At 40.8% G+C, this 26507-nt stretch overlaps 1 protein-coding gene and 1 long non-coding RNA gene across 3 annotated transcripts in view; both read left to right on the top strand.

Moving 5' to 3' along the window:
• LOC130544666 (uncharacterized) overlaps nt 1–26507 on the top strand; it is an 805127-nt gene that overhangs the window by 230701 nt on the left and 547919 nt on the right. The gene's annotated exons all lie outside the window — the stretch shown is intronic.
• Nucleotides 5048–26386, top strand: KCNA4 (potassium voltage-gated channel subfamily A member 4). Of its 2 annotated transcripts, none has more exons than XM_057317471.1 (2): nt 5048–6988; nt 10286–26386. In XM_057317471.1, exon 2 carries the CDS (start codon nt 10937–10939, stop codon nt 12893–12895), a length of 1959 nt encoding a protein of 652 aa, XP_057173454.1. In that variant the 5' UTR covers nt 5048–6988; nt 10286–10936; the 3' UTR covers nt 12896–26386. The 2 variants fall into 2 exon arrangements, with proteins under 2 accessions (XP_057173454.1, XP_057173453.1); XM_057317470.1 differs by having other exon boundaries at nt 10161–26386.

The following is a 26507-nucleotide window of genomic DNA, read 5'->3' as shown; positions in this document are numbered from 1 at the left end:
ACCGTAAATTGAGTAGCTGAAACAATAGGAATTTATTTTCTCCTAGTTCTGGACACTGGAAAGTCAACGATCAAGGTGCTGACAAAGTGGTTTCATCCCGAGGCCTCTTTTCAGTTGTATGTGACTGCCATCTAATTTTGTGTGTGGGACAGAAATCTCTCTGGTGTCTCTTTTCTTATGAGGGTACCAACCCCCTCATGACCCTCATGATCCTCATCTCCCACCCTCATGACTTCGTCTAACTAATTACTTCCCAAAGACTCCATCTCCAAATACTATTACATTGGAGGTTAGGGCTTCAACATGCGACTTTGTGGGGACACAAGGATTCAGCTCATAACAGACTGTTATTATTTTAAAGCAATACTATCCTCTGTTTATGCATAGTTTTACTGCACACATTTCCTATATGGTCCATACTCATGACCTTGAGATCCAGGACTGATGGTATAGTTCCCATTTTTACACATAAGGAAATGGATGTTCACGAAGGTTAGATATCTTTCTGGAGGTTTTGCAGCCAGGAAGTTGGAGAAACAATCCTATAGCCCAGTGACTGATCCCTGCTTCAGCCCCTTAAGCAATCTAAGAGTAATTGCTTTAGTCAAATGTTTATTTTTTTCTCCAAGAGCTGCTGTAAATCATTAGAATTTCACTGTAAATATTATTATAAACTTACCTTCAAGTTCAAACCTATATATGAATTTGGAAAAGGACTCTTTCTAAAAAGCATCTAAAGGAAACTGTTAGTTTTTGCAGTCTCATGTGACCTATGATCTCTGTGCTTATTCAGAATAAGAGCTGGTTTGTGAAGTTCACTGAGGAATAAATTAGAGGTGCTTCAAGCGTGTATAAAACCTGATATGTGATGCCCTGTTCTCAGCAGCTGCTGATGAGAAACCATAAGTTAGTATCCTATGACACTCATACTCTTAGTCTTGTTTATTTTGGCTTTTTATTCTAATATATATCAGTTGAGGTATATATGTAAACTGATCTGTACCCAATAGAAACTTATTCTACATGAGAACATCCTTCCTAAAGCTATGGCACTTGTTTGGGGAAGCATGTGCTAGACAAGGGTTTTCTAACAGTCAACCAAATCAGAAGAAGTAGTCATGGCTCCAATGGGCGATGCGATCTTGGAGGAAGTGTGTAAACATTCAAGTGCTACAGATCAGAGGCTTATTATAGGCTTTGGTGATGCCTGTCCTAGGGAGTGAATGGTATAGATCAGAATCAAAATGGGGGAATGGGGGAAGGAGTCAACTTTATGATAATAGAATCTAGCCTGCCCTATGGTTATTGACTAAATTTAAAGGGGCTTTCAGAGAGTTTGTAACACAGTTTTGTCAGGAAGTATGCCATGACCTCTTATTTTTATGAAAAAGCTCGTATTTAGGTATATGGAAAAGTTCCTTGACATAAACTATTAGGAGTTACTACCGAAGGCATGGTGCTGGTAGTGTCTGTGGGAAATGAAATACCATTTTATACCTAAACCTTGCTTGATTCACCTCTGCCCCAAGTTTGCTCCTGATTGATTGTGCTAAGACATGGCTGTGGTGATTTTTTTTTTTTTTTAAAAGATTTTATTTATTTATTCGACAGAGATAGAGACAGCCAGCGAGAGAGGGAACACAAGCAGGGGGAGTGGGAGAGGAAGAAGCAGGCTCATAGCGGAAGAGCCTGATGTGGGGCTCGATCCTATAACGCCGGGATCACGCCCTGAGCCGAAGGCAGACGCTTAACCGCTGTGCCACCCAGGCGCCCCGGCTGTGGTGATTTTTATTTGCACCTAGGTTCACTTTAAGTGAGCCTCCACAATTGCCCTATTTTCCAAGTATATAAAAGGAAAGCAGAACAAAGAGCTAAAAGGATGTCTCTACCTTGGTGGAGTAGATCTGACAGAGTGGATCTCAATAGCAGTGTCACCCCACAAACTTTGAGTCACCTCACTTAAAGAAGGACATTTTTGACTGATTTACATTTAGAAAACTAAATCAGAGCTGATTTAAGTTTATGCCAACTCAATTTCACTCACTTGGCCTCTGAGATGCATTCACAGATGGAAAGAAAGGGCTGCCATTGTAGCCAGGAAGCCCGGAAGTGCCTGTGACTCAGTCTAGGAGATGCCTCCACAGCCAGGGGAGTGTGTTGTGCACAAGAACTACATCTGTCCTGTGTGTAGAGATAGAAGAACGGTTGTAAATGCTTTTATGCAGTGTTTTGTCACAGCCCCAAGTTCAAATTCTTGAGCATGGCACATCCATGCCCACCCTACTTCCCTTTCCTAAACCGTATTGGATCTGCTACTTACCTTTGCTTAGCCTCACAGGTGCCATTCTTGTTCAGTTAGTCTTTGCCAGGGGAATCCTTCTGCCCCATGGACTTCTCTTTCTAGTCTCACTTATGTACTGCTTCTCTCTGCCCGTTGTGTGACTTCTACCAGTTCCCTCATCTCATACCCTCTAGACCGCAGCTGTCCACCCCAGGCAGGCAGTGTTGTCTTATTGTCCAATGTGCCAGGCACAGTGTTGTGATCAGAAAGTCAGGAAGAAAGTGGTCAGTCTTCCTCTGCAGGGGTGATGTTTCCTCACTGTAAAAATAAAATAAAATGAAATAAAATAAAAGTAAATATGTTTTTCTTATGTCTTAAGACCTGACCAGTATTGGTACACATAAGATGGAAGAGGGAATAGTACTGGACAGTACATTGAAAAATCCACGTACAAGGAAAAACTAGCTGAGCATTCCACATTTTATAAGGAATTATGGGTGGCTCAGAACATTGGCATCCATAAAATCTGGGAATGGGAGGCATGGTATGAAGTTCCCCAGGACTTTCTTATTTTCACATCCTTCAGAACTTTAAAAGTCAGATAGTTGAGAGGCTGGGAGTAGGTGGGCAAAAAAACAATCTTCTTCTTTTTCTTTTTCTCCCAACACATGCACTGAACTTTCTTGGCAAATGGAAGCAAGCCTCTTCCATTATTCATTCATTTTATTACATTCTTACCCAGTGCCTACTCTGGGTCAGGTGTTGCTCTGGTTGCTTGGGATACAGCGCCTATTTTCAGGGAGGTGGCAGGCTTCTTAGGGAGAGGGAGAAGTAAATAGAACACTGCAATTCACCAGGGACTATAGTCCCCAAAGAGAACAAAAACATTTATAATGGACTTAGTTTGTATCCCTCAGGGCCTCCTATCTGGCTTTGTAAAAGGAGGATCTACTGCCCTTTGACCCTTTCTATATAAACAAAGACTTCACAGTGTGGTCTGGAACATTTGTACCACCACTGGGAGAATTCAAAGCCAGGGAGAAATTATTTGTGGTAATAGATGTATTTGGAGGTGAGGAGTTTAAGGAATGTTGACTAGTTGATGACTAAGAAAGGCAAGAAAATAATTTGTTTTGCTCCAAGGAAAATAGAGTTTGGGGAATGAAACAAGGTAGATTTTTGTTGGTCACGAGCAAAGACTCTCTCTGCAACTGTTTATGGGAATTTCTAGGAATATTTAAGAGAATTTCAGGGAGAGAAATTGAATGTTTCTTGTTTGCTTTCTAAAGAAATTATTTAAAAGGGCAAAGAGGTGTGTGTGTGTGTGTGTGTGTGTGTGTGTGTGTGTGTGTGATGTGGGGGGATGCATAGAAGGCTGAAGGAGCAGACTGTTCTTCCCAGTTGGACCCCACCTCTCTTCCAGGTTCCAGTTACTCTTGGTGCACCCCGATGCCACATGCCTGCATAAACTTTATTCCCTCCATTATTCAGCCACATCTCCCCTTTCCTTGTCAAACCTTGCTCACTTCCCCCAAATTAGATGCTGCTCCATTCTTTGCATCCCTGGAACACTGCTCTCATACCTTCATCATAGCACATACGCCCCTTGTTTCATAATCTATGTGTCCATAACAGCCACTCCTTTGTGAGGACAAATGGGCACAGAGCACATGGCGTCATCATCACTCACATGGGGTCCATCCTCCTTGCAGTCAGACGTTACAGGCCACTTCTGCTACAAAGTTAGCTATATTAACTGTTAGGCACGTTTGTGAACCATGGTAAGCCTCAAGTCCCTCTGTAAATTGTAAATATAATAGTACCTACCACATTATTGTTCATTTATGCAGATAAAATTAGACAATATGCATGCGCAGAGTTTAGCACAGAGCCAGGGGCTAGGTGAGTACTCAGTGAGTGTTACTTGCCTTGATCAAGTCCTCAATAAGTCCTCCTTGTGGGACCTGAAGGACTATCTCGGTGAGAGTGGTTTTTCCTCAGCTGCATTTGCGCCGTGGTGTTTCAGTAATTCGGATTCCTGATACCTAAGAAGTACAAGTATTTATAAAGTCCTCAGGCATTTTTAAACTTCAGAATTCTCTGGGCCATGAAAGGAGCAAACGATAAATGGCACATGGAGGCATAATTCACGTCTTAACATGACCAAATGTCCAAGCTTCAGTGTAACTTGTACTTCATTCAATCTCAGTTTTCCATTCTCTGAAACCTTTACACAGTTGCTCCAGAGAGATCTCACAAATTGCTTTTGGGAAGGTAGTCCCAAGATCTTGTGCTCTCAGCCCTGCTTTCTACCATCCCAAAAAACATGGTTCTGGGAAGACAACAATAAACTCAATCATCTGCTTTTAGTATGTATGAAACGGCACACTGTCTACATCACACGATGGAGATACAGAGAGGGAGTTTTAGGCAAGCGCATGGGATCGTTCTTACTTTTGAAGAAATCCACCCTCCCTACTTGCTGGCATGAACTATAACGGGGGAATGAATTGAGGCAAAAAGCCTCTCTTAACCCCGTGTGGAGGTACCTTTCAATTCCTGCTCCCCACCCCCCTCATTGAGCCCAGAAGATCGAAGGAAAATTTACTCAGGACAAAAATTCAAGCTGCACTAGCTAGGAGAAGTTAGGGAAACCAGGTCCCACATCAGTTTTTTTTTTCTTTCTTTCTTTCTTTCTTTCTTTCTTTCTTTCTTTCTTTCTTTCTTTCTTTCTTGGCTTTCTGGCTTTCTTTCTTTCTCTTTCTTTTTTTCTTTTCTTTCCTTTCTTTTCTTTCTCTTTTCTTTTTTCTTCCTTTCTTTCTTTTTCTTTCTCTTTCTTCTTTTCACTGATTACAATGTGAATGTTTTAGTTATTTTAAAAGATCTAAAAAAAAAAAAATCAACAACGAAAAGAAGTCCTCCAGGTGTCCTTGGCTGAGCCAGCCGCAATTAGGTGAGAGCAGGGCATATCTATAATTCAGCTCGGGAGTATTTCTCTTAATAATTAATTGAGCGCCACAAAAGGAGGAGGCTCAATAGGGCCATCGAACAAAGCTGCCAGCTGAGGCCGACAGTGGCCGCCTCAGCGCCAATTGACCCGCCCAAGGTCGGATTTACTCCAGCAGTCCCAGTGTGCGTCTCCACTGCTTGCTTGGTCCATCAGAGGGAGCTGGAAGAGGTGCCTGGAGCCCGGGTCGTTACCTGGCCTTGTATGTGTGTGCGTGTGTGCAAAAATTCACACTTTCCACCGCTAACCTTTCTTTGAGTGGATGAGTGGGAATTGCAATTTTACATCAATGTCTATGGGCATCTCAAACGCCTGACACCTAATAAGCAACATGGGGGTCCATCCCGGGGTGTGGACGCTGCTGCGGGCGCACTCGCCTGCCCCGCGGGGTACTGTGGGTTTTGTTTGTTTGTTTTTGCTGTTTAATGAGGGTGGGTGGCGTTAGCGATCCGACCACTACTATGAAGACCTTCCTGGAGCCAAACCCCCAGCCGCGTTGTATTCTTTTTGCAGCAACAGGTTCGCGGAGGGCTCCTTCACCCCTTCTAAAACCCCCCGCCCGCGGGCCGGTCTTGTAACCCGCTCAGAGCCCTCCGACTCTCTCCCACTTCGTCTTGTGCCTCCCGTGCGCAACCCTTAACCTGGGCCTGATTCCAATTTTTGCAACCCACCCCTCACCCGATTGGAGCACACTTTTAAAGTCGGCCTCCTCGGAGCCCCAGAGGCCCGACCCCCCGAGGGGAGGCTGACAAATTGTGCAAAGGAGGCGGAGACCAAGGGGAATCGGCACGTTCGTAGGCGACTGGGGGGGGGGGGGCTCCCAGTTAGCGGCCTCGCCAGAGATGCACCCAGGCTCCCAACCCCACAAACCCGTTTTGCGGGCTGTGTGTGTGAGTGTGTGTGTGCGCGCGCGCTGAGCTGTAGAGAAAGCGGGTCAGAGAGAGGAGAAGACGCGCAGAAGCACCCTGTTGGCAAGACTGGACCTCCCGTCGAGGTCTTCCCTCCCAGCCTCTCTCTTGGGCTCCCGCTCTGCTGCGGGGACCCTCGTTTCAGCTCCAACGGATTAGGGCTTCTCCTCTGGGGGCGACGGCCGGCGGCTCCCGGAATCGTTCCCTGCTGCTCCCCAGCGTCGGGGGGTCGGCCGGGGGGCGCGCAGTGGCGGCGTCGTGACTGTGCCCGCCCCGCGGCGCGGGGAGGTGCCCCAGGCTACAGCCTGAACGCCACACCCTCGGCACGGCCCTGGCCCCGCCCCCGGCCGGCGCGCGTTCCCGGCCAGGGGAGGCGTGTGCTGCTTCTGCAGCCAGCGAGAGAGGGAGAGGGATGGATATTGGAGGAGGAATTCGGGCTTAACAAGTGATCGCTGCTGTCTAGGATTTTGTTTCTTTTTCTGGGGAACCTTGACTTCCTTTTCCGATCGAGGCCTCCTGTGCTGAACTCCAGAGGAACCAGAAGTCTTGGGGTCTTCCCTGGGCTAGTCCTGATCCCCACCCCGGGCTCCAGCAGCGAGGACTCTGTGCCCCCCTGGCCAGGCAACAGAACTTGTTTCGTGGATATTTTGGAGCTTCCACCTGCCACACCGGAGTGATTCCTTCTACCCCCAGGAACATTCTTCCCCTCCTCCAGCTGTTGCAGCTTGAGGGGGAAAGACAAATCAAGCGGGGGATTTTCTTTATATTTATTTTTCACTCCGCCTGGGAACGGTAAGTATGATACCTCTCTTATCTTTCCTCCACTATCCTCTTTTGGTTGTTAAGAAACAGTGGACATTTGAGGGATAAATAATATCGGGAATGTGACAGAAGGGCATGAATGGAAGGCGGTTAAAAATAAACCAGGAGGTGGAAGAAGGGAGGTGCAGATGCTGCGCGGCGCTCCGGGGGGCCAACAGTTGTTATTTTCCTAACCCCAGGGATGGGGTGCGTGCGCCCTGCTTAATGTGCCCGAGCGGGAACCTAGGTCTGGAGGGGAGGGTGCGATTAAAGATGTCGTTTCCCAACGAGGTGGGGTTTAGATTTAGCATCGTTTTTGCTTCATCCCGGACTCACCGGTTCCGTTCCTTTGGGAACAGCTGGCGAACGGGTTTGAATCGCTGCCTCTCCCAGGGTTTGGATTTGCGTGCATTTTCCGAGCATTTCAGCAGCACATAGGGACTGTGTAAATGGCGTGCGTTGAAGTGTATATTTCTCACGGTGTTGGCTTTTTGATTTTCTCAATCTCTCTCTCTCTCTCTCTCTCTCTCTGATAGGTTCAGGTACCACCCTAAGACAGTTGCAGGAATTAGCACTGAGGGATGAAAACAGCCTTGTTGTTGGGGGGCAGGGGAGGAGAGGAGGGATGCTTGGTTGTTGTTTGGGGGCACAGGGATTCCGGGGAATAGGTAGTCTCCTATTAGTTTAATGGTGTTAAAGAGGAAGGGACATTTCTATGCCAAGGTCTCCCCCATCAAGGCTTCTGGGAGTAGGCTTGAATAGGTTCTCCTAAGCATGAATACCTAGGGAAGGAGGAGAGATTTTTAAATCAGTCTTGCTGTGTAGAAGGTTTTTCCTTTCCTTCCCTTTCCTTTCCTTTCCTTTCCTTTCCTTTCCTTTCCTTTCCTTTCCTTTTTTTTGTTATTCTTTTCCTTCTTCTTCCTCCTGCTCCCTCCACCACCTCCTCCTCCTCCTCTTCTACTTCATCTTCATCTTCATCATCATCTTCATCATCATCATCATTTCTTTCTTCTTGGTTAGGGATAGTGAGGTAACTGGTAGCCAATTAAAAAGAAGGTAATTTGCTTTTTGTAAGGTGGGGGAGGGAGATAAACAAAAATGACCATACCCAAATAAATAGATAATTAATTGGTGTAGATCAAAATGAGGGCAGGACTTGATCTCCTGCAGGGCTGATGGTGAATTAGAAGACCTGCTAATTCAGGACCTTCTGGGAGCAGTTAGTTGGGAGAGGGGTGTGCATAGTATACAGGCACTTTGGTTCTACTGGGGTTTTATTTAAACAGTGTATTCTAACTGCTTTGAGGGAGTTGGGGAAGAAACTAAGCAAACTCTCAGGCTCTTTGGCCTGTGAAAGTCTTTAAAAGATGGTGGTGGCCTGACCTTCCAGAATAAATGTAACCCCAGGGTTTTTGGTAAGTAGAGATTTGGAGACCTCCTGAGGGTAAACATGTCAGAATATTTGCTGTTGTTGGGAGTCAAGCAAAGGAAGGGGCTTGTCATTTGAGATACCTTCAGAGGTGTATTTTGTGTCCTAATCAAGTTCACCTCTTTCCCTAGGAGAATGTGTGATGATGATTGGGAAGCCCTCTGTTTGCCACTTCCCTGCTTTGTCACTTCATAGAACTTGGGTGGGTTTAGGCTTCTAGGCTGACAGGATTCAGCAAGGAGCAGCAGGTGGTCAAGGGCTCAATCCCGTTAATGGCTCCAGAAAGCCATTTCTCTTGTGCTCCCCAAGTGCTTCCAGTTATAGAAACTGGTAGAGGCCCTGAATTCTGACTGTCATTATCCTCCCCAATTCTCTAGGCCACTCTGCATTCTTGGAAGTCCTGTTGGACAGAGTGAATGCAAAAGCATAGGAGACAGAAGATTAGGGCAGTTTTTACAGGTCCTGGCTGAGGAGATGAATTAGTTGGACCTAGAAAGAGCCAACTAAGAAGAAAGGCCAAGAATACCAAGTGACAGTGGAGACCAATCGGGGCTGCAAGGAAGATGTGATCAGCAAGTGGCAGATTGGAAATAAAAGTGGGCAGAGAGAGGCAAGGAAGACAGGGGGAGGGTGTTGGGAGATTGGAGATAATGGATTAAATTATGGGGGGAAAGCATGATAGGCTGAAAATAAAATCCACACAAACTGGGATTTAAAACATAAGGAAATAGTCCCTTGAGAGGAGTGTAGGAGGAAGCATTGAGGGGAACACGGAGGAACCGCAAGGAGAAAAGATGATTATCAGAGAAGTGGAAACTGGGATTAGTTCCTAGGCTGTGGGTGGTAGGGAGTGTTCTGGAGTCTGGGGAACAGAAAAACAACAACAGAGACATGCTTCAGGGAGTCAGGAAGTGCCCACTTAATACAGGCCATTGGTGAGTCTCAAAGTGTCCTGGATATGCTCACATTCTGTCCTCCCCCTAACTGAGACTGTGGTTTAAGGACATATACATTTGGGTGTGAGTAGATTGACAATAAAAGCTTAGGTTACGGTCATATTATTCAGAACTGCCAGCATGTATTGACATTCATTACGTCTGTGCTATTCTATCAACATTCACTCTCTCATTCAATCCTCACTAAGCGGGATGGAGGGCGTTGTATTATTACCTACATTTTGTAGATGAGGTGATTGAAGCTTGTTGAAGTGGTGGAACCTGGATTAAAGAACACTGTTTTTTTTCCCCAACTGCTCTGATCCTGAATCAAGACAGAGAGGGGTGGAAAGGCACTAAATTCAGAAATATTTGATGAGTGGAAATTTAAAAAAAAGTACCTTGAGATCAATAAATGATGGAAGCAGCTATAAAGTGACAGCATTATTATTGTGGAATGAAGAAAATGACACCAAGAATTAAGACCTGGCATGAGTGAAAGTGGGAGCCAAAGGAAGAGCCATGTGGGTCGAGAGTGGAGAGAGGAAAAATAATTGAGTTGCCCTGAAAATAGACTGAGCTGAAATAATAACCAAAGAAGAAGGACAGAAGGATGGTTTAGTGAGGAAGAGATTTAACAACCTGCCCCACACTCCTTGGAAATTTGTGGTCACTTGGTGCTTTATGTGGTTTGCTTGAGGACAAGAGAAAGAAGGTGTATGGGAAGGAAACACTGTTTGCTCTTTATGATTTGATTCTTTTTATTTTTCTCCTATGCTTGTTTCCCTTCCTTTTTCAGGTGAAGTGCTTCTTCTGCATGATTTTAGCTGAAGGATGCTCTGCGTTTCCTTGATTTCTATGGAGACCTCAGAGCTGGGTTTGCCCCTGCTGACACCTCATCTTGTACCTTCTCTACCTCCCAAGGTCTTTGCCTCTGTTGATAGCTGGGCATTGCCCCTGGGCCCAGGAAGCCTGTGATGAACTTGAGAGGAGCACCTGGAGAATCGTCCTGATAGGCTTGGAGCAGCAATGGCTGGACGTACTTCAAGCCACGTGTTAACATGGGTCAAGCCGTCACTAGAAGGCAAGTGCTAAGACTAAAGGCTTATTTGCATTTTATTTAAATTCGATGGACTGAGCTTTGGACAATTTCCATGGCAGAAAAATATATTCCATTTTCTAGGCACAACTGCTGGCTGTCAGATACTTGCTGCCTTTGAATCTTGCGGCATCATCACCAATCACATCCTAGACGTATTTCCAAACTTGGACAGCCACCCAAAAACAGGTGTTTGGGAGACCCCAACATTTTTTGACTTGGGCTTGAGAGTGCTAGGTTGTTTATCTAGACCAGCCAAGCTCTGGAGAGCAATGTTGAATCCCTGGGAACAGAGAGCATGGGGCGTACTGATTTAAAAACAGAAAATGCAAAGTTGGACTGAAAATATCCTTAGTCTTCCAAGCAATCTGCTTAAGGGTTCCAAACTTACCTTAATTTGGTGAGAAAAGAAGCTGCCCTATTTTTCTTTCTCCTTCTTCTACAACTGGAACCAGCCATTTCCAAACTCCACCGCCATGGAGGTGGCAATGGTGAGTGCGGAGAGCTCAGGGTGCAACAGTCACATGCCTTATGGTTACGCAGCCCAGGCCCGGGCCCGGGAGCGGGAGAGGCTTGCTCACTCGAGGGCAGCTGCGGCCGCCGCCGTGGCAGCCGCCACAGCTGCTGTGGAAGGCAGCGGGGGTTCCGGAGGGGGCTCCCACCACCACCACCAGTCACGTGGGGCCTGCACCTCCCATGACCCTCAGGGTGGCCGGGGGAGTCGGAGGAGGAGGCGCCCACGGCCCGAGAAGAAGAAAGTCCACCACCGTCAGAGCAGCTTTCCTCATTGCTCCGACCTGATGCCCAGTGGCTCTGAGGAGAAGATCCTGAGGGAGCTGAGTGAGGAAGAGGAAGAGGAGGAGGAGGAGGAGGAGGAGGAAGAGGAGGGAAGGTTTTACTATAGTGAAGATGACCATGGTGATGAATGTTCCTACACGGACCTGCTGCCTCAGGATGATGGGGGCGGTGGTGGCTATAGTTCAGTCCGCTACAGTGACTGCTGTGAACGTGTGGTGATAAATGTATCAGGCCTGCGCTTTGAGACCCAGATGAAGACTCTGGCCCAGTTTCCAGAGACTTTGTTGGGAGACCCTGAGAAGAGGACTCAGTACTTTGACCCTTTGCGTAATGAGTATTTTTTTGACAGGAACAGGCCTAGCTTTGATGCCATCTTATATTATTACCAATCAGGAGGCCGCCTCAAGAGGCCAGTCAATGTCCCCTTTGATATCTTCACCGAGGAGGTGAAGTTCTATCAGTTGGGAGAGGAGGCCCTGCTCAAGTTTCGGGAGGACGAGGGCTTTGTGAGAGAGGAGGAGGACAGGGCCTTGCCAGAGAATGAATTTAAAAAGCAGATTTGGCTTCTCTTTGAGTATCCGGAGAGCTCCAGTCCAGCAAGGGGCATAGCCATCGTCTCCGTCCTGGTCATCTTAATCTCCATTGTCATTTTCTGCCTGGAAACTTTACCTGAGTTTAGGGACGACAGGGATCTCATCATGGCACTGAGTGCAGGCGGACACAGTGGGTTGTTGAATGACACGTCAGCACCCCACCTTGAGAACTCAGGGCACACCATATTCAACGACCCCTTCTTCATCGTGGAGACAGTCTGTATTGTTTGGTTTTCCTTCGAGTTTGTGGTTCGCTGCTTTGCTTGTCCCAGCCAAGCACTCTTCTTCAAAAACATCATGAACATCATTGACATTGTCTCCATTTTGCCTTACTTCATCACCCTGGGCACTGATCTGGCCCAGCAACAGGGGGGTGGCAATGGGCAGCAGCAGCAGGCCATGTCCTTTGCCATCCTCAGGATCATTCGTCTGGTCCGAGTATTCCGGATCTTCAAACTCTCCAGGCACTCCAAGGGCCTGCAGATCCTGGGCCACACCCTCAGAGCCAGCATGCGGGAGCTGGGCCTTCTGATCTTCTTCCTCTTCATTGGGGTCATCCTGTTTTCCAGCGCCGTGTATTTCGCGGAGGCAGATGAACCTACTACCCATTTCCAAAGCATCCCAGATGCATTTTGGTGGGCTGTGGTGACCATGACAACTGTGGGCTATGGGGACATGAAGCCCATCACTGTGGGGGGCAAGATCGTGGGGTCCCTGTGTGCCATTGCAGGTGTGTTAACCATTGCTTTGCCAGTGCCAGTGATTGTTTCTAACTTTAACTATTTCTACCACAGAGAGACTGAAAATGAGGAACAGACACAGCTGACACAGAATGCAGTCAGTTGCCCATACCTCCCTTCTAATTTGCTGAAGAAATTTCGGAGCTCTACTTCTTCTTCCCTGGGGGACAAGTCAGAGTATCTAGAGATGGAAGAAGGAGTTAAGGAATCTCTCTGTGCAAAGGAGAAGTGTCAGGGAAAGGGGGACAGTGAGACAGATAAAAACAATTGCTCTAATGCAAAGGCTGTGGAGACCGATGTGTGAATCTTGTTCTCTACCCGCCACTGCCCCCCCCCCCGCCCAACCCCAATATCTCCAAATATATTTATGCATAGAGAGTGCAGTTATGAAAATGAAATATGCAAATGAACCTAATGCATATAGTAGTATGCCATTTAATGGTTATACGTGGCATAATTGTTACTAAACTTGTATTACATATCAAATAAATGATACATCTTGGAGAAGAGGGAGGCTAAAATAGGAGCAAATCTATCTTTATATTTTTTACTAGAATGCAAGAATTTTGCACATTAACTGGAAAAGATGTTAAAAGTAAAGATGGTTCCATGGAGAGAATGTGTGTGTGTGTATTTGTGTGTGTGTGTGTGTGTGCGCGCGCACTCATGCTGCGTGCGTGTGTATGTGTAAGTAAATTGTCAACGTTGTTAGTAATTGTGCAGTGATGGAAAAGTTGGCATTTTGAAGTATTTACTATGTAAGAACTAATGAATTCGAGCAGTCATTTATCTGTGCTTTGATAGCATCTCATGTCTTTGGATTCCACGGTTGTTTTTTAAAAATTGTAAGAATTACTGTGTAGAAAAAAAACAAGAAAGTGAATTATTTAATAGAATATAGGTCACAATTTTATCTTGGATTTAATTAAAGTTTATTTTTAACTGGAAATTAACTTTTAAAAAGGCTGCAGGGGCCTTTAGAAATTGATTATATTTTATTATTAATTTTGGGAAGATATGACAGCAAATGCCTAACAATATGGAAGAAGTGAAATGGGAGAAAATGTAACAAGTTTTGTTCACAGGACTGGATTTTTTTTTTTCCTTTGCACTATTTTATATGCTGGAGATTGAGAGAGACTTCCTACTGTGAATGTTTACTAATGTAACAGTTCAATGACAATCATTGGAAGAATGATTTCTTAGTCTTATTTTATAGCTCTTTTCTTTTTGTGAGACTAATGGCCGTGCAGATAACAGCACACGATTCCCTTTTTACAAAATCTAAATAACTGATCTGCAAAGGGAGTACGAGGTAAAATTTAGCAGCTGAATCTTTTGAAATTGGACTGTTACAATGATGCTTCTGAAACCATACTATTTTAATTATTCTTCTGCCTTTTAAATCCAGAATAATTTAACCAAAGTTAATGCATGCACTGAAAGAATTCTTGAAGAAATAAGATGCCCAGCAGCTACAGTGATTATGGCTTAAGAGCTTTCTATTAAATGTGCAACATAAATGCTGGATTTATTAAGTTTATTTCTTTGTGCAGCTACATAAAGGCACAGTGTGGGGATTCACCTCAGAATTTAGCACTCTATTTGCTGAAACTGATACAAGGAAGAATTGTGTCAAAACATTTGGTTTCGATATCACCATCGTTATCATCTTTGCTAAAGGATCTTAAGACACACGTATCTGTGTTTAATTCAGGACAAGGTGTTCTAGACTGTGAGGTAACAGCTAGCAATCAGACCTGCACTATTAAGTCATAATGAGATATAGATGAGAAAATGTAGAGTACATAAGAGGCCTTATTCTCCAGTATTTCTTCAACATCTATTTTTTATAAAATGGTTGTCCTGAGGTTTGGGAAAAATACACTATGTAGCACACAATGAACTCTGACAACTGTGAATTAAAAAAAAAAAAAGTTCTAGAATAGCTTTTCTCAAGCTTTTAAATCCCAGGCCATCTTTTGATAATAACATAAATCTTCTTTAATGATATTTGAAATTCCAAGTAAATCTAATGTTAGGTTTAAAAGCAAAGTTACACCCTTCTCCCCACCCCTTCCCCACCACTTATAGAAAAACATCTCTCAAGAATACCATTTGGAGAATGGAAAGCAGCAAGCAGGGGAGTTGATTGAATGCTCTGACCAAAGATCCCTAGTGACAATAGAGAGTGACAAAACAAGGAAATGTGATCATGTAATAAGACTTCAAAGATGGCATTTTAATATATTTTGGATATGGAGCAAAAATGTAATAAGCATTAGACTAGGAGTAAGGCTATCTGGGTTGGTCATTCATTTGAAAAAGTCACCATTAATCTCTGCACCCCAATTTCCTCATTAGTGAAAAAGAGGGCATATAATAAGCTTTTGTTACATCACAGAGTTGTTATGGAAAGCAAATAACATATGAACACTCCAAAATGCCGAGTTCCAAATAAATCCCTGATGTTATGTCTAAATTGCTAAATATTCCTCTGGGAGAATGAGATTTAGAACCCATGAGTTACATCTGCTTTGTTAGGATATTGTGAAAATCATGGGTAATTTCTTTAATTTCGAGCTCCTTATAAGAAGTGGATATGCAGATGCAAGATAGCCTATCATTGAATAATTATTGCAGTTTCTTCATTTGAGAGAAAGATTCCAGGCGTGTCATGGTGTAAAAAGTTGACTCTGTGAATGAGGTACCATGTGTCTTTTGCTATACCCAACTAGGTCAGATTATATCTTAAAATAGTTTAAATGCTCTCCAGCATTGGATGTTTATTGAACATTCTATAATAGCAATAAGCGATGATTTGGCTATGTTTGGAAGGGAAAAGTTATATTTCTACAACATCTCCTTTTAAAATCTGAAAGTTATGATAAATTTAGCTGAGATGTATTAGATTTGATAATTCTGTGAATTCAAGAAATATAGTCATTTTGAGATCCTGGGGTTTTCCTTTATCTTACATAGTTTTCTTAGGAGTAAAATGGTCAAGAAGTGACCACCATGGGCTTCCAAACCAAACATTATTAGGTTATCATTAAATGTATGTTTGTTTGTTTGTATTTTCTTTCAAGATGCATTTATTTTAGGATGTCTGGATCTTGAGTCCACACTAAGAAGAAAGCATTTAAGCGCTCAGAGTTTGTATAGGACACTTCTCTTGTAGAGAATGTGTGAAGGTAGGGAATGTGTGAAGTGCAGCTATGGTTGTATAACATTTTTCTAAGTCAAAGCCAGGCAAAGTGCTTTAGTACCATTTGTAAAATTTATACTGAGAAATATGCTTCCAGAGGCTATTTGTAACTGATTTAGGAAACTATCTTCTCAGAGACCACCATACCCATTTGGCTGTAAGATAAAAAAAGAAGTGGCCCCATTTAGAGATTTGAATTTCAGGGATCTGGGATCCTATAGTTGCTTTTCAGATGGTCTTGTTACTGAAAGTACAATATTTGAAGGTCATCCTAATCAGAGTCTTTTCAAGGGCGGATACATTGTTCTCTCTTTGCAAATGTTTGAAAAGGAAACATAACAGTTATGGAGAAGAGAGGAGGACTAACTATTCCTTTTAATTTCTGTGAAAGAGATCTAGTGGTTGCCAGAAGAATGATAGCTGGTCTAGGAGTGGAGAGCTGGCTTGTTGGTATCGGCACATCGTCTCATCTTCTTGATTCTCAGGTGTTTTTTTGGTTTTGTTTTTGTTTTTGTTTTAAGTGTAAAATCAGGCGGTTGAGCTACATTATCACTTGATTCCTTCCAGCACCAAAATTCTCTGATGTTGAAGGAAGTATTAGACTAGCTTGATATTTTCTAGGTATTCAAGTCGTACCAGCCTTGGTTTTATAGTTAAGTAGTAAGAACTGAATAGTTTTAAAATCTCACCGTTGGGTTAAATGCAAGAACCAGGAGTTTGAGATTGGGTTTTTAGAATGTAAGCTGAATGGATAGGGTGTATTTTGAAACTCGTTATTCTAAAAACTAGAGGGAAGGGATTCCCTTAATAAAAAAAATAACTCAGTCTCCAGTTGAATACATATGGTGAAAGTTGGTAAGTAAACATTTTGATTTCTTGCTTTGTTATAGTACAGTCTTGTCAGTAAACAGAGTGTTCCGACCTGTGCTGGAGAACTCATTTTATGCTTAAACACATGTAGTATTTCACAAGTGCTACTGCTTTCCTTGTCAAATTTGTTTTAAACAGGATCGCTGAAGCTTTGTGAAAATCTTTTCATTAAGCATGTGTTGAAATAGAATCTACTATATGAAGAAGAAATTTCTATGGGAAGTACTCTGATATATATATATCTATATATCCATTTTTTTAGAAAGTCAACATGAACCAGCAGAAAGTTATATTTAGTTGCATTAGAGTCATAAACAGTAGTATCCCCACAGCCCAGCAGACTCACAAATGGTGTTCTCCGTTGTTGCTTTTGAGGATTGTGATGCGTCTTTAGCTGTAACATTGCAGATCTCCCTAGATAAAGTGAGAAATACACCTAGGTTCAGTTTACATTTTTCAGTGAACATGTGATGTGCTCATGTGCACGATGCAGACTGTAACATCCCTCTTTATATGTTTTTTTTTTTTTTTTATTGATACAGTATAGAATGATTACGGGTTGTCATTCAGTGACAAAGGGGCCTGTTCCAGGAAATCTTCCTGACCCAAAAGTCATTCTGAATTCTGCAAGGGACATTTGGTGTGGACAAAAGGTACTTCTTGGTTTTCCTGCCTGCAAAGAAGTTTGACTCAAAGCACAGGGTCTTCCAAGCCAATGTAACTGTTACAGGTTAGAAGACAATCCTACTTTCTAGTATGGAGATCAGTATTCCTATTTGAAAGAAGGTTGATGGAGTGGTTTGTGTTCAAGATTGAAGGAAGCAGAGCTATTTTTGCAGTAAATGGGAATGTGTACTTCTGAAATGTAAATTAAGATTAGGACTGTGATATGAGTTTTATTTCTGACTTGGTTCTCTGTTTCCATAGCAGTCCCAATTTCTTACAGTATCTTCATAAAAAAGTATGCTAATACATATCAGACCATATGGCCCAATCTGAGGTACGGAAAATATGGTTACTTTATTTATGGATAAATAAATGAGCGTGAAGGATTATTTATGGATAAATAAATTAATCCCAGGGTTTGAGTTGGGTGCTTTGAAAAACATAGCACATATTTAATGAGCTATGGCTCTAAGTGAGACTCTAACATGTCCCCTTTCAGGTCTGTAGGTAATACTAAGTCGTATCAGAATAGATGTATCAGGCGAATAATGTGCTAAATAAGGTGTCTTGCTATTGTCTAGGAAAGGATATTCCCACATTCACTGGTCATGGTTTTGCTGACCTGCAGTTAAGTTTTTTATTTATTTGCCATCATTGTTGTCTTGGAAGGAGAATTTGTATCCAGAGTACCAGGAGCCAAATGATTTTGATAGCTGATCCACAAATAGTCAAATTTTGCTTCCTGACTTGCAAATTATCTGTTGTGTAGATTTTCTACAACTAGTTTTTCATCTGAGCTGGTTTTACTCAGGCTCAAAACCATTGTCTCCTTTCCAACAGCCAGTCTAGAAAAATGCAAAATTGTAAACAGAAAACAATATAGTACAAAGAAACAACAAATACACTGAAACTAGAAAGCCAAGCAAAACCTATTTGGAAAGCCAAGTCTGTTGTTCAAATCAATGTGTCATGTACATCAGGACGAACTATGAAGGATTTAGGAATAATCTTTGCCACATCTCCTCGCCATTAGCATAATTAACCAGGAGGTGACTGTTGTGGGAAATGCTGTAAAGCAGCAATAAGTTACTAAAAGTTTATACAAGTTAACATTTTCTGTGAAAATGATAGAAATGCTAACTTACCTTAGAAGTGGTCTTAATAGTAATTTTTAGGAATAACTACTTAATCTGGAAAACATGCTGCTTTTTTCCAGTTATTGGCATTATGTACATTGGATTAATTTTTTGTGACTCTGTAGATTTTTCATGATTCCTAGCATATTTTTAAAGCCACAGAGCATGAAGGCATTTTTATACATAGCTCGTTAAGCTACTGGATATTGAAGGATCAGTCAGTTACCTCTTAAATCAATTAAATAAATAGCCCCTGTGGATATTGACTAAATATCACATGCTGAGCCAAATAATTATATTTGTTTCAAAATAATTAGATTAATATGTTTATATATATCGTACATTTAATATTCTGCCTTTATTCTGGTCAAAGATATATAAGCAAAATGAATTGTCTGAGGCATGAAAAGAGACTTCTTGAAATGAAGGAAAAGGGTATAATTCTTGTGTTTTTTGGGGAAATAGTGAGACCTAAGGATTGAAAAACCTTTCTTTACACTCTAAGTTGGATTTTTGTGCCATATAACAATAGTGGTATTAGGGCTAAGCTCTGAGGTGTTGCATGGGGTAAGATATATGGGCTTTCATTCCCAGGAAGGAAGGGTTTATTTTTATGTTTTATGAAACATTGCAAAATGTTCATCTTATTTTTCATGGTCATTATTCCCATTATATAGAGGATGCATATAGCATGGAAATTAGACCACATAGCCCCGTTGATCTACTTTGTGCTCCCCAGAAATCAATTTACTTGAAGCCGTTATTGTTCTGCATTTTCGTTGTAGCTGTTGTTTGATGTGACTCCCTTAATTCTCTTAGGTTCAATTACAGTATTAAAGTCTCAGGTTGTTTTTGTTTTGGGCGAACGTTTCAGTATATCTCAGCCTCTGAGCATGCTCACATACAAAACTATAAAATAATTAGAAAATCTCGTATCTCTTGGAAACCAGGGCTATATTATCTGAACTCTTTCAATGATAGGGCTACATTAGTTAATATGGAGGATTTATGTTATTCTATTTATAAACTTAACTCACTCATACCTGAATAGGTTGCTGATTCCCCTGGAGAACACTAATGCGTTGATAGCACCTGAACGAGTCTTTTTTTTTTTTTTTCTCCTTCAATTGGTAGGGATCATGATCCAAATAGGGCTTTCATTTGCTATCAGGCAGGGTAGGAAATAATTAATGAAGCTCCCATTGGACTGAAATCTATCAAGAGGTGATGGAATATAGTAGGATTTATGTTTATTTGTTTATTTGCCACTCCTAGTTGGTGTTATTGTTGACGTTACTGCTGGGGAATAGATCTTAGTTTTAGGATGATTTACCTAATATTAACATGAATTTTGATAAAGAAATAGAGATCATAAGTTCCACACTATCCTTACTAGCTTGAGGGGTAGCCCTCATTAAATATATTACGATATTAATATGAAATTTGGAAATTGCAATTCATATTTAGAGCCATTTATTTGGAGGGAGATTTATCCCATAAATAGTGATTCATTTATTTAGGTTTCTTGAGAGGTTAATGGAATCTCTTTGTTTTTCTTCCCCATCTCCTGACTTTTGAACATTGTATTTAAATTTATGGATTATATTTAAATTGATGGATATAAATGTTTTATCTTCTAGCAAACCAAGTGAAAGTCTCGGTTACAAAGTGATTAGAGGATGGCAAGATTGATGATCTTTTCTGCAACATTTGCTATTAAGCAGTCTAGCAGCAGATTTCAGTATATATGGAAAACAACATAGGGAAATGCATATATGCCATATTAGAATCTAGATGACAGAGAAGGAATACTAGGATTAGAATTTCCTTCTGGGTTCCCAGATGTGTTCTCAGAGTTCTTGACCGGCTTCCTCCAGATCTGACCCAGCCAATGTGAAGCTCGGAAACTGCTTTTTTCCTGGAATGGCAACAGGATTTAAGGAGGATCGTAGCTACGTGGGACATAGGGGAATGGGAGGGATGTAGGCAGGGGGTGAGGGGTTATGCCTAAAGGAAGTCATTAATTTGATGGCGAAAATAGGCAGATCAATCTAAAACCGCTTCATTTGGTAATGCTATTAAATTTTGGTAATCCAGGAAATCAAACTGATCACTTGGTATTGGTACCAGATTTAGTAAGCATGCGTATGTTTATGTACAGATATGCTGACTCTCTTTGCTGGTATTCTGAGAGCACTCACATACTGTAAAATAGTAGCTGAGAATTAAAGCTATGTCTTAGGATAAAACTCACCTTTCCCTTCAGAGCAGGAGAGTCACATTATTAGAAGATTACCATTTGGGCACTTATATTTTGTAGGGGATAATCCCCCCCACCCTTAATCTAATGCAGAATGTTAATGTGATAGTGTATTAAAACTAAGAACGAAGCAACCAATCGAAGCATGTCACTAACACAGCTGAGTGATGTGTTTATGTTGGTTATTGCCGGTATGCAATTCTTAGAGGAATGGAAAAATCATAAAATCTGTGCAACATAATTAGAACTCCTTGCTGCCGTCATATGCTCCTTGCTGATTTAGCTGCTGTTGCTACTGATCAGAGAAGAGGTGTCATTTCACTACTAGAATCCATATACTTCCCAGGCTTCAAGGGGGTGTGAGAAACAGTGGGGAAAGATAGGGTTAGATTAGACAGATAAGGGTGAAGCAGCATACAGGATTTTAAAGTGTGAATCATCTTGTGACACTAGACTATTTTTACTCACTCAAGGGACTGAGTTGAATCTTCGAATAGGAGAGGCTCTGTTTAGGAATCACCATCCCCTTTTTGTTTGTCTGTGGTATCACTGTTGGAAATCAGTCTAGCATGGAATAAATTCTGCCGTCATTGTTAAAATGAGCTGAAGATCACATGCTGGGAACATATTTTCATCTCAGTTGTGAAAAGCTGTAGTTGTGTTATAAGCTTTGTAAGAGAGATTAGAAAGTCACTCAACTTTTAAAAATTTTACTGCGCCCCTGAAAGGATTTGGAAAGGAAATTGAAATAGAAGATTCTAATAGAAGTTATGACCAAATATAAACTTGTTCAAAATAAAGTGGTCGAAGGTCTCATTTTTAGTTTTCTGTTTGAATCTTTCCCCTCGGTTATTAAACCTGTTTTTTTTGTTTTTTAACTGCAGAGACGGACATTAAAATGCTTGGCACCCCCATCTTCCCTGCACCGCACTGCACCCCACTCACCTTTATTTCAATGAAAGCCCAGGGCAAGGAGGCTTCTGCTCTCCCAAATTCACAGATTTCTCGGGGGGAGCTTTTTTGTATGACCCAGGTAGACGTTTTCCCACTTTATAAATCAGGTCATGCCAGTGCAAACCCAGAATCTTTTACAATCACCTGCAATGTGAGTCTATTATATTGTTATTACATTGGGTATTTTCTGCCTATTACTGAACAGCTGGGATTTTAGAAACAGCTGGATGATTAGTTGTATATTTTACATTTTTCAGTCAGATGCTTTATTACTGTGGAGAAACAACCTCAGTGTAGAATGAGCTGGGAGTATAATAGCGAAAATCTTGCTCTATGCAACTGTTGTTATTGGGAATTTAATCAAGAAAATTCAGGGCAGTTTTGACTATTGTTTGCTTTACAAACATGTTGTTAGATACAGCGTACTCATTTCCACTCTTAGGCGAAACAGTTGATTTATCAACTTAAAAAATGCCTCTTGCGATATTCGTTAGGCTACCGAAGCTATGCTTTGGCTGTTACATTTATTTGCTTAAGGGGAAATATCTACACACGATGTCTACATCACCTGAGTTTTCCATTCACTGCTGGCAAGAGTAGCTGACAGAGCAGGCGGACTCTAGTCCTCTCACTCACCAGAAGCTATTTTTAGGTTGGTCCCTTTGTGACTGGCTTCATCTCTGACTAGAGGGCTTGAAATTTAAAGACGATGCAATGTTTTATTATGATGATTTGCAGGTTTATAAAACTGTTTGGTACTGTGAACGGGACAAATTTAATTCAGGTGCTGTTTGTCGGTTCCTCACCCAGGGCTAAAATTAGAATAAAAAAGGGTGCACAGACTTCTTTTCCTTCACCAATTATTTTTTCAACAGATGTTTGTTAAGCTCATGCTAGATGGCTGGGCTGTGCCCATGTTCCCAATCTCTAAATGTACTAACACTTCAGAGAATCACAGTCCCATGTAGAAGGATTTTTGAGTTACAGAAAGATTCATTTTTCTAAAAGCAGGATTCTTATTTATTATTACTAGTACCTCCCCGGCCCACCACCGAATCTGTATGTGTGACTGGGTCTCGTTTCTCCTCGGAGAGTGACTTGTCAGGCTCTCATGCTTTGATAATAATTTTTATAAATTTTATCTTGTGTTCTGTAATTGCTTCATTTTCTATCATAGCTTCTGTATAAACTGCACAGTAAATGGGACTGAATTCAACTCGCCAGTTTTTTATGATTCTTGCATGAACGATAACAAGTTAGTGCTTTCAAATAGTAGAGGTGATTGTACGATTTACTTTTTTTAATCCCCAGAATTTATATTTCTTCTATTTAATAGCATGTGACTAAATTATAACAGAGAGAGAGGGAGAGAGAAAGTGGATTTGACTGAAATAATAAACATCTATAAAACAGGAAACAATAATCATATTTTTTATTCTAAAGTAGGGTTTTTTCCCCAGGACCATGGTTCTTCTGCCCCTACCCCTGCCCTCCAATTCTTTTTAACCCACCTATATTTTTCTCTTTGGGAAAGGTATGTGCACCACTGACAGTGCATTTGAAAGTTTTGACTTGAATTTTTGACTTGAATAAAGACCCGAGTTTCCTTTTTGGATATATGTGACAAGGATTGTTCTTTTTGTGGACATTTCTAAATAGACAAGCCAAATGAAATTGCATCAATTACATGGTTAAGTCAGGGCAATTGAGGCAGACTTTCGGGATTTTTCTGAGGTGCCTCTGTCTACACTGATCAGATCCCATAGGTGTTTGCTCAGGTTTCCATTTGCTTTCAAGATGATATGTGATTTCTCTCTCTTGGATTTCAGGCTTTCACATTTAAAATGCAATTGCAATAACATTTTCAGCTCTCTCTAACTAGCTTTAACTTCTTAAGAGCAATTCAGACTTTTCTTATGAATTATATCTTAAGGACTACCCTGTTTGTTTTCTGAGTGTTTCGGAACATACATTGGAGACACTGGCTTTTAGTCTTCATTCAAGCCAAACAACTATTATCTTTAATTGAGGCTGCTTCTACTTGAAGCCAAAACAGTTGATCAAGTCAGTGAAGGAAAAAAAAAAAAAGAAGAAAGAAAAAAGCCAAGGCACTGTGAAGTCATAGATTCAATTCTGGTTCATTAAAGCTGTTAGTATCAAATGCATCCTGGATTCTCTTTAAATTTGAGGAGTTTTCAATTGCTAGCTATTCGGTCAGGGAAATACCTTTAATTGTAGAATCATATTGTGGGATTTTTATTCCTAGTTTAGCAAACTGCAACTATTCTTGTGCCTTAGATATTTGACATCCTGCGATGAACCCATTAGTTATGTGATTTCTTAAAACTAAGATTTTTTATCCTTCACCATTTTTCATGAAAGTATTTGCAAACTGAAAATGTATATTTTAGCTTAAATTAGCAGACACATATGTGAAGATTTTTGGGCAAATATTTGAAGATTTTTAGGCAAATAGCCTAATTGCTCATTAGTGTAGTATGAAGGAGGAACTGACTTAAATATTTATATATATATATATTTTTACACATTGGAAATTGAAAATAGAAGGACATATATTTATCTACAATTTCTGTAAGAGACTGAAGGTAATGGATGTCAAAACATTCTGTGTGGTTCATTTACAAGTCTTTTAATGGAAGCCAAGTGGATTTAAAATATATCAGACTTTTTCTATACCTAATCAGAGAGTATAATTTAGAAATGTGACATTATATTAAGTAGATTACATTTCTGAGATTTTAAATAAATTCATGTCATATAACATTACCTCTATTTAGGGCCTATTTTTTTTTTTAACATACTAAATAGCCTAACAGGTTATGTGTGAATGTTCTTAGAATCGAGTTTGACAATTTGAAACCTTGTCTCCCTAGAAAAGCCGTATGTTTTCAGAAGAAAATGTCTCTTTATGTACACATTTGAGTATAAATATGCTAGCCTAACTAAATTTAACTTTTATTTTGGATATTGATCTTTCAGTCTGGTTCTAGGTTTTACTTTTTCTGGTATCAAATGGATGGCTTCTATGCCACTAAATAATCATTAATTATTAATTTCCATTAAAATAAAACTTTACATTAAAAATAGGAGGAGCCTGATAATTTGTATAGATTGATGCCTAGAGAATTAGCACATAAAACATATTCTTTTCTATATTAGTCATGCAAAGCAATTTCCTAGTGATCTTTGTTTTTCTACCTTTTTAAAATTTCCAACTCACATTATTTCACTAAATATTTATTGCAGCCTTGTCATGCTATTCATCTAAATCTGACCATTTGGCATAAAGAACTAAACCTCTTGGTCTCCATAGAATAGTATTAAAAGCATCTTGTAATAAACTCTCACCCGAAAGACGGTTCTATGGCAGATATTCAAGGATAGTATGATAGGCAGCTCCAGAGTATTTAATTGAAAGTTTGGATGGACAGCTTAGGTGATTCAATTTCGTTAAAAAAAAAAAAAAGTTCAGATACTTAACAAGTTGAATGCTGCCATAGCTCCAATCATGTCCTCTATTTAGAAAAGATTATTTACTCAGGGGATACCCCCCATCTTTTTTTGACCGTTATACCAGTATTGTCCAGTATAAATATAATGCAAATCACATACTTAACTTAAAATTTTCTACAAGCCTAACATTAAAAACCAAAAAAAAAAAAAAAATTCACGTTGGTTGCCAAATGTTAATTGTCAGTGAATGGACAAATGAAAAATTGGGGGATGAGGTGTAGAGGTATAGAGTGTTTTGCCATGAAATAAAATGATATTTTAATTTTTATTTTGACACTGTTGTTGTCCTTATAAGCAAGTCATAATTATTGGTTTTTGGTTTTCTAACTGATAGATAACAAGAGCAAGAAGTTCAGTCAGATTAACCACGAAGAAGCAACATTTGCCCCTGTGTGTTTGTGCTGGTGGCTATAACACTAAGCTGTTATCTTATAATTTCTATCATTGGCATGCTAATTATTTTGATAATTTGTTAATTCCCAGTGAAGCCTAGGTGGCAAATTCAGGTTATGTGGCTCTGGGGTCAGCTACTACTTAGCGGAGGGGGAGAAGTGGTCCTAGAATTTGCCACTATCGCTACTAGTACTATGAACACATTTGTGCTGAAAACTTGTTTCCTATTTTTTTATTTCTCAGATTCTCAGAGGAGTAATTTATTTTATTTAAGGACATTTTCATTTTTGGGGAGAGTGTATCCAATCCATCTTTGAATAGGGATCATATGGCAACAGTGTTTGGGAGAAGCAGTAATGCGTTTTTGTAGTTTCGGCCCCCTGGGTTGTTTGTGCATACCCAAATCAAGACATACGTACTTTTCCTTGATTGGGTAAAGTGGCTAATATATGCTTCGCATATGTGTGAAGTGTTTTCAAAGAGACTCCTACACAGCTGACAGAAGGGTCTTCATTTGTATTCATGCTCGTAGAAGAAAGCTTTGTACCTAGCCTGTTTTATGCTACATAATGACATTGGAAACTCAGGGTGGTGTGGTGTGCTCCGTGAATTCTAGCAGTTTGTAAGAGGCTCTGGAAGCATTTGAATTGTGCCTTTATTTTGGTGAGGCTGACCAAATAATCTACTCATTGCTTTTGTGGATGCTGTGCACGGGCTTTCATATATATATTTTAAAGCACTGTTAAAGTGTGTTCATCTCATGCTAGTATTCCAGAGTGTAATATAATGATCACATGTTAACTATGATGGCATGTGATTATAATGAAGAGAGTTGTAATTAAGGCCAGAGGAGTTATTTAAAATATTTTTTTACTCAAATATTACTCTATTATGT

This window comes from Ursus arctos, unplaced genomic scaffold, assembly GCF_023065955.2.
Source record: "Ursus arctos isolate Adak ecotype North America unplaced genomic scaffold, UrsArc2.0 scaffold_23, whole genome shotgun sequence".
Classification (NCBI taxonomy): domain Eukaryota; kingdom Metazoa; phylum Chordata; class Mammalia; order Carnivora; family Ursidae; genus Ursus; species Ursus arctos.
Note: the sequence above shows the minus strand (reverse complement) of the source record. Positions and strands in the feature narration are given on the sequence as shown.